At 46.6% G+C, this 13351-nt stretch overlaps 1 protein-coding gene across 1 annotated transcript in view; it reads right to left on the bottom strand.

Annotated features, from left to right (window-relative positions):
- Positions 1-3497: 3497 nt before the first annotated feature.
- Positions 3498-13351, bottom strand: part of LOC139346067 (tenascin-like) — a 34574-nt gene continuing 24720 nt past the window's right edge. Inside the window, exons 10-21 of the mRNA XM_070984970.1 lie at positions 12427-12793; positions 10885-11309; positions 8012-8100; positions 7117-7236; positions 6717-6866; positions 6407-6549; positions 5600-5732; positions 5367-5518; positions 5171-5267; positions 4489-4644; positions 4214-4377; positions 3498-3673 (exon numbers count right to left, since the gene is read on the bottom strand). Of these exons, the coding sequence (XP_070841071.1) occupies positions 3575-3673; positions 4214-4377; positions 4489-4644; positions 5171-5267; positions 5367-5518; positions 5600-5732; positions 6407-6549; positions 6717-6866; positions 7117-7236; positions 8012-8100; positions 10885-11309; positions 12427-12793 (2095 nt within the window). The 3' untranslated portion in view covers positions 3498-3574. The remainder of the gene's footprint in view (positions 3674-4213; positions 4378-4488; positions 4645-5170; positions 5268-5366; positions 5519-5599; positions 5733-6406; positions 6550-6716; positions 6867-7116; positions 7237-8011; positions 8101-10884; positions 11310-12426; positions 12794-13351) is intronic.

Raw genomic sequence — 13351 nt, 5'->3', positions numbered from 1 at the left:
AAAATGTGAGGTAATGTTTCTGTGAATGTTTCTCTGACCCGGCAGGAGAAGCAGTGAGGATGGAAGGTCAGCTCTCCGGACCTCATGACCAAAGCGGAGGCTGGGATTGGCTGGAAGCAGCGAGCGCACTGACCTCCTCCAAACATCCTGACGGGGGCAGAAACCAGGAGGCGTGAACAGACGGCGGCTTGAGTGTCAGACTCAGACAAAGCGAGCGAAACGTTTCACACCTGCAGTAATCCTGCTGACAGTAAATGTTCCCGTCCCTCCAATACAGCGAGGGGTGTGTCTGCAGCTCGCACTGACATTGGCTGCAGCGGAGGCAGACGCTGTGCCACACCCGGCCAGCAGCCAATAGGAAGAAGCGGTCGCACACCTGCTCGCCACAGCCGGCGCACATGATTGGCTCCTGGATGGACACGACTGTCGGAGGCTGAGACAGATTGACAGAAACAGTTGCAGTTTGGAAAATATCACTTTAAAATATGAGTTAAGATAAGTTAAGTGGGACTTAACTTATCGACATGATGCAGCTTGAATTAAGTCATAATTCTGCTTTATTTTCATCCCGTTCAGACCTGAACACAGACCCTCGCTCACCGCTCGCTGCTTTTAAATATTATCAAAAAGCATCTTGAGATAAAGTGACTGTTCGTTAGAGCTGCTGCTGTGTGTGAGCCTGCTGGGATGTTACGGGTGAGGATGGATGGAGCAGCTGATGGAGGTCCAAACACAAACATGACGCAGTGCTCGCGCTGTAAATACTGTGAGTGATCAACAGGTCATGAAGTTTCAGACAGTCTGAAAAGTGTTGACTCATTGTTGAGGTGAAGCCTGGGCCTTTAAGGATCTTACTGTGTTGACGTTCACACCGTCTGCAGCAGCAGCAGCAGCAGCAGCAGCAGCAGCAGCAGCAGCAGCGCCTTCCTGCTGCCCTGCAGGGCCTCCGCCCACCTCCGCCTCCGCCTCGTCGCCAAGGTCACTGCTGTACAACAGGTCCTCGAGGGCCCGGTCGTCTGGTGACATCATGATTGTCCTGAGAAGGTAGAGTGATTATCAGCCCACTCGGTAATCACTGTCCTCATTAGAGGACTAAAAACAGGCTCATTTAAGGCTTTTATTTATAGACACACTCCAACACAGCACATTTAAGGACTTTTCAATGACTTTCAAGGTTTGTCTGAAATTCACAGAATCACAGATCAGCAAATTAAAATGTAAACAAACACATCACAGCCATTTTAACATCATTACACCGTCTCCTTGTCTCTTTGTCCAGGTTAAAAGGCTGCTGTCCCGCCCTTCACATTGAACAGAACATGCTGAAGTGTGCACTGATGTGTGGGTCGACTGTGGAGAGTTTTAGGACATAAAAATGTTTCAAGTATTTGCATATTTTATATTAAACTGATAGAGTTCTTTTTTATCCAGGTAGACGGAGGCGCAGGTGAGGTGAACCTACCTGTCTCGTTGAGACGCCTGATTGGTTTCCCACTGAGCCGCTCTGTACGAAGCCTTCAGACACCTCCAGACAACAAACTCCTCTCTGCTTTGTCTCTCCTGAATGTCTCCCTGTTCAGCGCTCTCACCTGTCCAGGTGTCTCTGCAGCCTCCTCCCTTGTTCTCCCACCTGCGAGCGCTGACCTGAGATCTGCTTCCACCTCATCCTCAACCAATCACAGTCACAGCATCTAGACTGAGGAGCAGCATCTGTCCCAGGTGACATCCCGACACACACCTGTAAACAAGAGGCCCTGGTGGCCCAGAGAGCAGGTAAGGACTGCTGTGATTGGCTGCCAGGTGAGCAGATGGGTGGGTGGTGGGGGCCTGCAGCCGAGGGACCAATTAAACCAGCAAAGGGTGTTTAAAGGACATCTGCAGAGGAGGAGCAGCGTCTGGACCAAACTGGTTTCTTCCATGTGACTTTTTCTCGTTTCACTGAAAACATTGTACAAACATCCAGACTGAAAATAATCGAATAAAATCCGTTTGGTGATCGACGACGTTTCCTCAGCGCCCCCATCAGGTCAACACTTCAGTGTGCTCAGCATTCAGTTTATCAGTAAACACCTGCAGGACCAATAACCTTCCCAACTTTCTGTTCACTGCTAATTAGCAAATGTTAGCATGCTAACACGCTAAGCTAGGATGGCACACTAAACAGTACACCTGCTTAGCATTAGCATGTTAGCATGACTGCAGACTCCACATTAAAACTTATTTATCACTTTAATCACTGTGCAGGTGCGTTTTAATCAAAGCAGCCAATCAGATCAGAGCGTTTTAACGCTTTAACCGACGTGAAGCTCAGACCTCAGCGCTGAAAAGAAATCTGACGAGGTTTTAACGAGAGAAACACAAACTCTTCCAGAGTAAATGATACTTCTAATCTGTACACTGTTGTGGTACTTGTACTTTATTTGAGTGTTCCCATTTGATACTACATTGTGCTTCTATATACTGCGGTACAATACTATTGTACTTTTACTGCATGAAGCTGATTATACTTCTGTACTTTGCTGACATTACTACTGAATGCAGGACTTTTACTTGTGATGGAGTATTTTTACATCATCATCTTGGTCTCAGAGATTTTGTGATGCACATTTTAATGACTTAAGAACCAATAAATAAAAAAAGTAATCAATAATCGATAAGTGACAGTTACTGTTACCGTTTCACTGAACCTCTGAGCTGAGTTTTTCCATTTCATGATACTTTATGTCTCTACTCTGCGTCTGATTCACAGATTTTAATACAAGACATAATCAGCTAATCAATAATCAATAATTTTCACAGATTGCTGTAAACTAGTAATCCTCGGTCATAATCCCAGTAATCACCTGAAATCAGCCAACAAAAGCACCGACGCAGCTTTCATTTTCATTTTCAATCCTTTTATTGTCGTATTCTTTCAGGGGCAAAATAAACAGTGAGGACGGCCGGCAGCAGCACAAACAAAACTCTCCATCGTGCTGGTGTGCAGTACTCAGATACACAGACTGTGTACTGAGGGGCCACAGTGCATCTGACACGTCTGACAGCGAACAGCAGGGGGCGCTGCCGAGCTTTAAGTGAGTCGGCCCTCCTGTCGGCTCCTCTGACTCTGTATGATTCTGCGATTGGTGGATATCTATTTACATGAAAACTACAAAAAGACAAACAGGAAGTCACCTCTGAGCTGCAGCCAATCGGACGATGAAGCTGCTGCGAACACGAGCCGCGCTCACACCTGTGAAACCGACCCTGCGTCACATCCAGGTGTCGACAAAGAAAAGTGTTTTTGGGCCGAGCCGGCGGACGCAGAGCAGGTGGAGCTTTAAGAAGAGCTAAACATGAAGCAACTGTACAACTACAGGAACGCACTGATAACTGACCTCTATACAAAAGAAAAGACGTCTTCATCCCTCTGAACACGGCTGTGTGTGTGTGAGTGCGTGTGTGTGTGTGTGTGTGTGTGTGTGTGTGCGTGTGTGTGTGTGTGTGTGTGTGTGTGTGTGTGTGTGTGTGTGTGCGTGCGTGTTGACACACTGCTGTCCATGCATGTGTGCTGCAGTTCATTATCTTCCCTCCTTCATCCTCTGGCTGGAGGACTGAAGGCTGCTGGTCTCATCTTCATCTCAGTGAACGGGATGGAAAACTCTTTTCCTTTCCAGGTGGTCCAGATCACACCCTGAGACACACGCGCACACACACACACACACACACACACACACACACACACACACACACACACACACACACACACACACACACACTGATGTCAGACAGGAGGCTACAGGTGCTTTCACACCTTAACTTCAGCTCATTTGGTTCAGACAAAGAGAAGAATCATCAACAGTTCTGGTCCAGGTCTAGGTGCAGGTCCAGGTGCAGGTCCAGGTGCAGGTCCAGGTGCAGGTCTAGGTGCAGGTCTAGGTGCAGGTCTAGGTGCAGGTCCAGGTGCAGGTCTAACGGCACTTTAAAGGGACGGTTTGTGTTCTTTGGAGCGGCGCTCTGTGCGCTGCTTACCCACAGTAGATGGAGGTGTGAAGATTTGCTTCTTCTTTAATGGATTTTATTTTGTGTTTCAAACACTGTGAAAGTGTCCCATTGAATTGTGGGTAACTGGGACCATCCGGTTGTTTGATCAGCTCGGAGGAACCGAACTGAACTGAAACACCTGAAGGGGTTCAGTGTGAGCGGACAAAGCGAGCTCGTCAGGTGAGCGTACCTGGTGTTTGACGTCGATGCCGTACAGGCCGTTGAGGTTCGCCTCGTGGCAGTTCTTGTACCACCAGCCTCCTCGGTACGACATGGCGCAGCGGGTGATGAACGGCGCCGGGTCCCGGTCTTTGGTGGAGAAGACGCGGTTGTTGTGATAACTGAGAGAATCACCTGAAACGGCGAGGAGAGACAAAGAGGAGCAAAGCGTCTTAAATGAAGGAAGTCGATGTGTTGTTGTGGTTATTTTCCAGCTGAGTTTCAGAGCCGCTGACTTCCTCTCACCTGCGGTGCCGCTGTATCCGCCCACCGTCAGCTTGTAGTTCCTCTTGGCCACCTCGAACGTCGAGTACTTAGCGAACACTGACTCGTCTTTGTCTCGCAGGTCGATGCGCAGACTCATCCTGGCTATCGTCGTCAGGTTGTGGAGGCTGTCGAGGCCTGAAGCAACAGGAAGTTCAGACAAACATCACTTCCTGTTTGGACTGAAATAAACCTCAACACAGAGAGTGGAATTCGTTATAGCACCCATCAGCAGTGGTGGAATGTAACTAAGTACATTTACTCGAGTACTGTAATTCTACTTCAGTACAGCTTTGGCAGCATGTGATGTGGAGGAAACGCTCGATGCTTCGTACAGAGAAAGTCAAAGTACGGTAGCCTGAATGTTCCAGTCCTGTGGGAAAGTGAGTGAGCGGATGAAGAAAAGGTGAGAGGAGCTCCAGGTGAGTTCTGAGACGCCACAGAGACGAACAGATGGCCATGACCACAGCGATTAATTCTACCCAAATAATACATTTTCAATCTGATCACGACTTTAAAAAACTACCATTGACTTCATCACGAGTGGAAGAAGCACTCAGTTTTTCACACTGTGAAAATACTCCACTACAAGCAAAAGTCCTGCATTAAAAACCTTAAAAAAATCAAAGGAACAGGGAAAGAAAAATACAAATCAGTCTCTCACCCAACCAAAACTCTCCACTCAGATCCCCAAATCCTCTCACGTACTCCTTCCAGCCTCTGAAGAAATCCACCGAGCCGTCCTTCCTCCTCTGGAAGACCTGCAGGCAGGAAACACACAGACCAGGATCCAGGAAAACCGTAATACGAGCCGAGACTCAGGCTGAGGAACATGTCTCTGCATCTCTGACGTCCCGTACCGTCCAGCCTCCTCCGTCCGTCTCCATGTCGCAGTAAACCAGGATGGACGTCCCGAGTTTCCCCTGAGGGAAGACCTCCGCCTCTCCTGACGTCCGGATGCCGTTCAGCAGCTCCTGGGAGCAGTCTGTGGGGAAGGGGAACCTCAGGGTGCCTGAGGAAGAGGACGGAGGAAGACTTTAGCTCTCCGTCCCTGAATCCTCGGGCAGTAACGTCACATGCGAGCAGCAGTTACCGGTGGTGAACTCAGCGGAGATGGCGGCGGTGTATCGTCCTCCTTCGTCTGCCTGCAGCTGCACCGTGTACGTCGACCCGGGATGAAGTCTGGTCAGGTTGTACTCTGTCACCGAGGCGTCCAGGATCACTTCCTGTCAGGGAGGACGGGAGACAGATGTCCACAGAAACCGTCAAAGACATATTAACACGGAAAATCCTGCAGTTATTTATGGGTGAAACAATCCGAGCAGGAACGTTGTGATCTCACATGGTGAAAAGTAACTGAGTAACTCACATTTTACTGCGTCCACAGATATAATTACTTCACAGAATACATCTTGACTAAAACACAGGTGTATAAATATTTGATGACGGATCAAACCTGCAGTTTTCAGCCTTTCTGGCTTCTGCCGTTTCCTCTTGTCACGTTACAAAGAAACATTTGACCTCTGACCTTCTCAGATGATTTCATTTAATTCTTTGAAGTCGGAAAGAATTATTATCATCATTCAATTAAACCATCAGAATGATCGAATATTATATAAAATCAGATAAAAGTAGATTAGAGAAAAGTGCTCAGATTGATGCGGCGACCCTTTGGAGGGGCCCGAGCCGGAGGTTGGACCCCACTGGCCTAAACTAGCAGCTCCACCAGTAAGACGCTGCTCTAACACTGACGCTTCAGTACTAACATTTAATAGAGTACATCAGTCACAGGGGACCTTCTACTGCCAATGAATACTTTCACTTTCATACTAAAAATACTCTGTAGTTTTACATGAGTGTATTGGTACTTTGACTTCAAAATGAGTCAGACCCTCCTCACCTTCATCTCATAGCCTTCGGTCTGATAGGTCAGTCTGTAGCTGCCCACGGGATTGGAGGGCGGTTTCCATGACAACAGGGCGGTGCGAGGCGTCACATTGCTGGCCTGGAGATGGCGTGGTCCCTCCCCAACTCTCCCCGAGCCTGGAGACGAGCAGCATTCAAGTTATTTAACAGCGAAAATACTCCAAGTAAAAACCCTGCATGAGAACACACGCAGTACACACCATCACATCCGTAGAAGTGTGTGTGTGTGTGTGTGTGTGTGTGTGTGCGTGTGTGTCTGTGTGTGTGTGCGTGCGTGCGCTGACCTCCGGCGGTGGTGAAGGTGGTGCTGGCCGCGGGGCTCTCCTGGCTGCCCAGCTGGCTGGTGATGGTGACGGTGTAGGTGGTGGATCCTTCCAGACCGCTGAGCTGCTGCTCGGCTGCGTTTCCAGACACAGTGACTCTGACCTCTGACCCTGAACACACACACACACACACACACACACACACACACACACACACACACACACACACACACACACACACACACACACACACACACACACAGTCAGTCAGCCTCTCACTGCTGAGGTACATGTACTCAAGTATTGTAATTTTAAGGTACTTCATACTTCATACATATACTGCATCTCTGAGGTACATATGGTATCATCATCATCATCATCATCATCATCATCATCATCATCATCATCGTCGTCGTCTTACCTGTCCCGGAGCCATAAACGATGGCGTATTTATCAATGGCGGCCAACGCTGGACGCCACAGTAACAAGGCCTTGGTGTCCGTGACGTTTACGGCCCGGAGGTCTGTTGGCGGGTCGGGGACTGAGGCAGAAAAAAGGTTAACACGCGTTTTATTTAATTTACAGCAGAACTGAACACAAAGAATCACACTGAGACAAACTGTCGCCACCTCGTGGTTGTTTTCCTCCATCAACCAATCGAGTCGCATTTACATCCACGTCTGTCCAGACTGATATGACTGACACGTCTGACTCCAGTGAACAATGTCCACTGAGAGACACGCTGTCTTCACTTAGAGACTGTCCAGAGGAGGACAGAGGACTGATAGAGGGCCCCAACGATGATCACCTGAAGATCAATATCGGCTCAACCAATCAGCTTCTGCTGGACTACAAAGCTTCAAATATGGACGCTGCTGCAGAGAACGAGGAGGCGTCACACTCACGTTCAACCTGCAGCTCAGAAGATCTGAACAATCAGTTTGAAGGTGGACGCAAAAGCTGAGTAATAACAATAACGCTGAATAATCAGCAAAAAAGTGTTTCTGCACAACATTATGATGTCACAGAGACGATGACCTTTGACCTTTGGAATAGAAAACGTCATCACCTCATCTTTTCATCCAGTGAGACATTTGTGTGAAGTTTTGTCACAATTAACATCTGAATTCTTGAGCTATGGTCAAAAACATGTGGAGTGAGGTCACAGTGACCTTTGACCTTAAATCTAACCGGCTGATGTTCGAGGCCAAGTTTCCATTTCTTTAAAAACACAGGAAGCCAAACATTTTTATGAAATTCTCATTCACAAGCTCAGCTGAGACACAATAAAACAAAGTGAAACCTGAAACACTCACGGGTCGTAACAAAGTCTCTGATTGGATCGCTCTCGTCCAATCCGAGGATGGAGATGACGCTGACCTCGTAAGAAGAACCGGGCGAGAGCCGTGATAGGCCGAGGGTGGACTCGTGTGAGTCCACAGACACCGACACCGGCTCACCTGCAGAGACACCGACAAGATTAAAAATCCACCTTATGTTTACTTTTCAGGCTGAAACGTACGACAGCGTTACAGACGGGAGCGTCGCTGGCCTATCAGCAAGTCACTGACACCGGCCGAGTGACATCATCATCTGGTCTATTCAGCATTAGCACGAATCAGTCCTCACCATCGTCCACGTGGGTGTAGGTGACCTTGAAACCACTGATGGGACTCTTGGGTTTGGTCCAGGACACCGTCAGAGAGTTTTCTGTCACCTTACTGAAGACGATGTCGGTGGGGGGCTCCGGACCTGAACGGCACAAAGAACCGTGAGAGGTGAAGGAAAGCAAGGGAGGACAGGAAGGAAGTGACTTAGAGGAAGAAGTAAAAGAAAAAGGGGAAACAGAGATAGGAAACAGACAGAACAGGAAAAAGAAGAAGAAGAAAGAAGGTGAAATGAAAGAGAGTTGTAAGAGAAGAAGAAGAAGAATCACTGTGGACAGACAGTGGAGCAGATTTCATGAAGAGACAAAAGACAAAAATGGCCACTAAAGGAGTGAAAACAGTGTCATTATTTATTCACCCACACATTTGCTATTAGTGCTCTGATGAGTTTCTGTGTATATATGTACAGTGCAAACATATATACAGTATACAAGTTATATACAGACATACAGACATAATTAATCATAACAATCAAATACAGACGGCTGGTCCTGGACAGCAGCAAAGGAAAGAGTGATGGAGTTTAAAAGTTAGCCGCTCGCTCAAACCTGAAAAATAAAAGCGTGGCAGCAATGAACCAAACGGAGGAAGGAAAGTGGACAATTTCACAAGACGGAAGAAACAAAAACATTCAGATATTAATTCGATGCAGTCAGAAGAGCTGAAAGTGAAGCGTTGGGAAATTATTCTGTGGACAGATTTTCATCCTCCCTACAGTGTGAAGGAGTTTAGGACAAGACTGGAAGCACGGCTGGGTATCACTGAGCAAATGTCCTGAAGGGTTTTCATGCATCCTTGATCCAGTTTAATATCTGAATGTCTCTACACACTCGTTTCATGGAGCGCTAGACTCTTAACACAGTCTGTTGAGTTAAACACATCCCATGCCGTCAGTCTATACATTATCTTTTGACACCCAGACCTGCTCAGTTCTAAAATATCCACGTTAACTCTCTTTCTGGTGAACTCTAGGATTAAAATGTGCATGTGTGGATGTAGCAGGTGGAGACAGACCAAACGTACAGAGACCAGAGGTGGTCTTACCCTGGTTTGGGTGAGAGATGAAGGGGTGTCAGTGAAGCTGGCTGTTAGCTTACCCTGAATGAGAGAAGACCAGAGCAGCAGTGAATGGTGCTGTTATGCTGTTACTGATGTTTTTTCATTTGATGTCAACTTTCAGCTGAAAACTGTTCTGACCACCGTGGCTAAAGAGGACATGAACTCAGGCCTCTGCTGTGAGAGATGCAGCTTTACTTTTCACCTCACTGCACACATCACTTCCTGTCTAACCTGACCCTAAGACGAATCGCCACCACTAGAACTTTCTCTTCACAAAGCTAGATGACTACTTTGAAACACAGAAAAAACTGCACCTCCAACGGAAAACATGAGCACTTACTCCTGTAATCCATACTCATCAGAGCCCAATTATCTCCACGGTAGATACACCGAAAAAAAAAAAAAAGATTTCAAGCTAACTAACTTAGCCAACATGCTAAAGACAACTGATGCTAATGTTAACATTAGCTGGAGCAAAACGTAGCTAGCTAACAATTGAGAAAAAGTGTCAATGCACATGTGAGGTTTGACATCAAATAACTGAACATTTCTTTATGTTAAATTCTTCACTGCTTCATATGAGTATGTAATATATTCAAGAAAGTTGACAAATGAGAGCACAAATATAGCATTGACACAAAACACAACAGCTTAATGGACATTTTCAACATCAAGACCATTAAAAACAAACAACATGTCACGTCGTTGCTGAAACAGTGATTAAATTATAAGTACATGGGGTGAAACTGTAAATTGCAAGCTTACAGTTTTCAAGAGCGCCACAGAGCCTGAGCTCTTGAGATGAACATGGAGGAAGCATTTAGTGGGTGAGCAAACGTTTGCAGTCAGACTGAAGACAGGTGACAATTAGTTTTTTGGTTTGAATCAACGGATGAAACGTGGCGCAATACAAATATAAAATGTGTGCGTGAACAGTTTTATATTTTAAAGAAATGGAGCAGAGCCGTTTTCTTTAAAGGACTTCATTGACAGTAATGTTGCAGCATTGTACAGTAGTCAGTAAAGTTGTTCTACTGTCACAATGGCTTGTACCTGTACTGATGACAAGCTTGTGTAGTCTGGACAGAAGGCCAGGACCCTTTCCAAGCAAAGTCACGGTGTACTCGGTCTGAGGAGGCAGATTCTCAAACTGGAAGGAGCGAGCTGAACCAGGAAGAAGTTTTTTGAAGGTACTGTCACTTCCTGTCACCGGTTTGGCTGTTGTGCTGCTTTGAACCCTTGAATCTCCTGTAAAGATACTTTCAGGTACTCTGTTTTCATCTTCTGTTTCTTTGGTTGGTTGAGGATTTGCTCCCTCCTCTCTGTTGAGACCCTCTTTCTCAGAGTCTCGTTCTTCTGCCTGATCCTTCTTACCTTCCTCCTGCTTTGGCCCTTCATCTTTTCCAACTTGTTTCCTTGTCACAACAAAGTTTCTGTACTTCCCTTCTGGTGAGTCCCATGTGAGTGCAAATCCATCTGAGGTCCGGTTTGTCACTCCCACATAGTCCAGAGGTTCTCTTGTGACTCCGGAAGAGGAAACGTCTGAACCTGTCAGAAGTTTGGAATTACTGTCAAACAACCTTTTTGCAGTATTATTTGCCTTTGTATCGTCTCTCCTTTGGGTCCCGCTGATGGAGTGTCTCATGTGGGCACTTCTCATTGGTGGTTGTCTCTTTGGAAGTGTGACTGGTCTTGGGGCTCCATGTCTTGAATCAGAAGTTTGTTTTACAGTTGGTCTACCTTGACTTATAACACCAGTATTTCTGCCAGCACTGACTTTCTCTGTATGAAAGTCAGAATCAGAGTTAGAGTCTGGGCTTCCAGTTTCTTCTTCCCCAGATTTAGCAGTTTGAACTGGAGCACTGTCCTCCTCTTCTAATTCATTAGTCTGCAATCTGATGATAGTGTCGCGAGCATCTGTCTGGGCATTTGGAATTACCTCTGCAGTGTCTTGTTCTTCTGTTTGTCTAATTTGGACTGCTTGGGTAGGCTTGAGGGCATCCTGGTCTCCTCCTTGGCTATCTGGGGTTTCAGAAGCACTAACCTTTTCTAATTGGCTGGTTTGACTTCCAACAGTAATGCCTCTGCCTCCATTTAGCTTTCTGGTTGGGAAAGGTTTGCGCACAGGACCTCTATATGGATGTTGAGGCAATCTCAGGTTTGTACGGGTTTTGTTTTGGAAACGTCCACCATACAGTTGCGGCCGACGGAAGTAACCACCTTTGGTAGATGGCCGATGGGAGGATGGCACTCCACTTCCTCTATAGGTCTGATTGAACTCAGTACTCGTCCCAACTCTGTCTTCATTCTCCTCTTCAATTGGCCTTGTACCTTCAACAGGAAATGGAGTGGCTAGCAATTCAGTGGAAGATGCCTGCTCTTTCCTTGTTTCTGATGCAGGATTTAAAGGTTGGGAGGGGGGAGGTAGCAGCCTCAAATTTGGACGAATTCGGTTCTTAAGAGGTCCAGAGTTTGGAAGTGTGCCAGGCAGGTATCCCCCCTTTACAGGAAGACGACGAACTGGGATTCGTCCTCTTTCTTTCGGCAACTTTTTCTCATTTGGTTCAACTTCAGAGGATGCAGGTGCAGTTGCCACATCTTTGTATCCACTGGTATCCCTCACTGGTGCATTTACCTCAACTGAGGATGGTTCCTCTGAAACAGATGAAGATGGTGACGACAGTAATTCACTTGTAGACATATTCCTGGTCTCTGCCTCTCTTCCAGGGATGAGGTTCAAATGAGGAGGGGAATGGTGAGGAACTCTCAAATTTAGACGGGTTGTATTCCGAGAAGATCCAAAGTTTGGCCGTGGGCGACGTAGAATGCCAGATTTTGCAGGTGTACGGCGGAAAAAAGGTACGCCAGCTTTTCCTGAGGGTGGTGGTTTTCTGTCTTCAGATGATGCAGCGTCAGTCATGCTTTTACTGTCTTCAACATTGGGTTCATTGCTTTCAACTGAAGCGGATTCATCTGAGCTGGAAAGGGATGATGATGGAGCTGACAATGATGGTGGTGATGGTGAAGATGAAGGTGATGGTAATGATGAGGGTGACGATGAAACTAAATATGTTAGTGATGATGATGGTGCTGCTATTGATGAAGATGAGACTAGTGAAGCTGATGAAGATGAAAATGATGGCGATGATGATGATGCCGCACCTGATGACTGTGATGAAGATGAAGAATGTGATGATGATGATGATGAATGTGATGATGATTCTGATGATGATGATGAATGTGATAATGATGATGATGATTCTGATGATGACTGTGAGGTCGATGAGGATGATGATGAAGATGGGAATGACGACAGTGGCTTGAGTCCAGTTAAAATCTTCATCCTGACTCTGTCTGAATCGACTGAGAGGTCTGATGGTTCAGACAGGTGAACAGAAAAGGTTGTGATATTCAAATTGTCAAAAGTGTCCGTCAGGAGTTTATGTAAAGAATCTGGTGAATAGTCGAGGTCTGTCTCTGCAGATGAGGCCTTTAAATCAGGAGAATCGCCTGTTTGAGAAGAACCTTGATGTGAGCCTGGTGTCCGTCCTACCAGCACTGTTCCATCTGCTCTACACCCGCTGGCTCTGTCCCTCTGGGGTAATCTGATGTGTGTCACTTTAACTTTGTTCATACATTTCTTCTCTTGACTTTGAACAGTCCCAGTTGGCTCTGGGGACACTGGAGCAATGTTGTTTCCATGGCCTGCCATGCCAACATCTGGATGCTCTTTGGAGCCAACAGCAATAATCTCTTCCTCTGAGCCACTTTGCCTGTTTGTATCCAAATCAGTCCCAGGCATTATGAGTGGATTTTTGGCATCGCTTCTCTCACTGCTTGATGCCTCTACAGTTGGGTCTCTCACAGTCAAAGCTATTGTCCTGTTTCCAACAATGGGGGTACTTGGTTTAGGTTTTTTAGGTACTATTG

Source organism: Chaetodon trifascialis, chromosome 17 (genome assembly GCF_039877785.1).
Source record: "Chaetodon trifascialis isolate fChaTrf1 chromosome 17, fChaTrf1.hap1, whole genome shotgun sequence".
NCBI classification, from domain to species: Eukaryota; Metazoa; Chordata; class Actinopteri; order Chaetodontiformes; family Chaetodontidae; genus Chaetodon; species Chaetodon trifascialis.
This window is presented reverse-complemented; position numbering and strand designations above follow the sequence as displayed.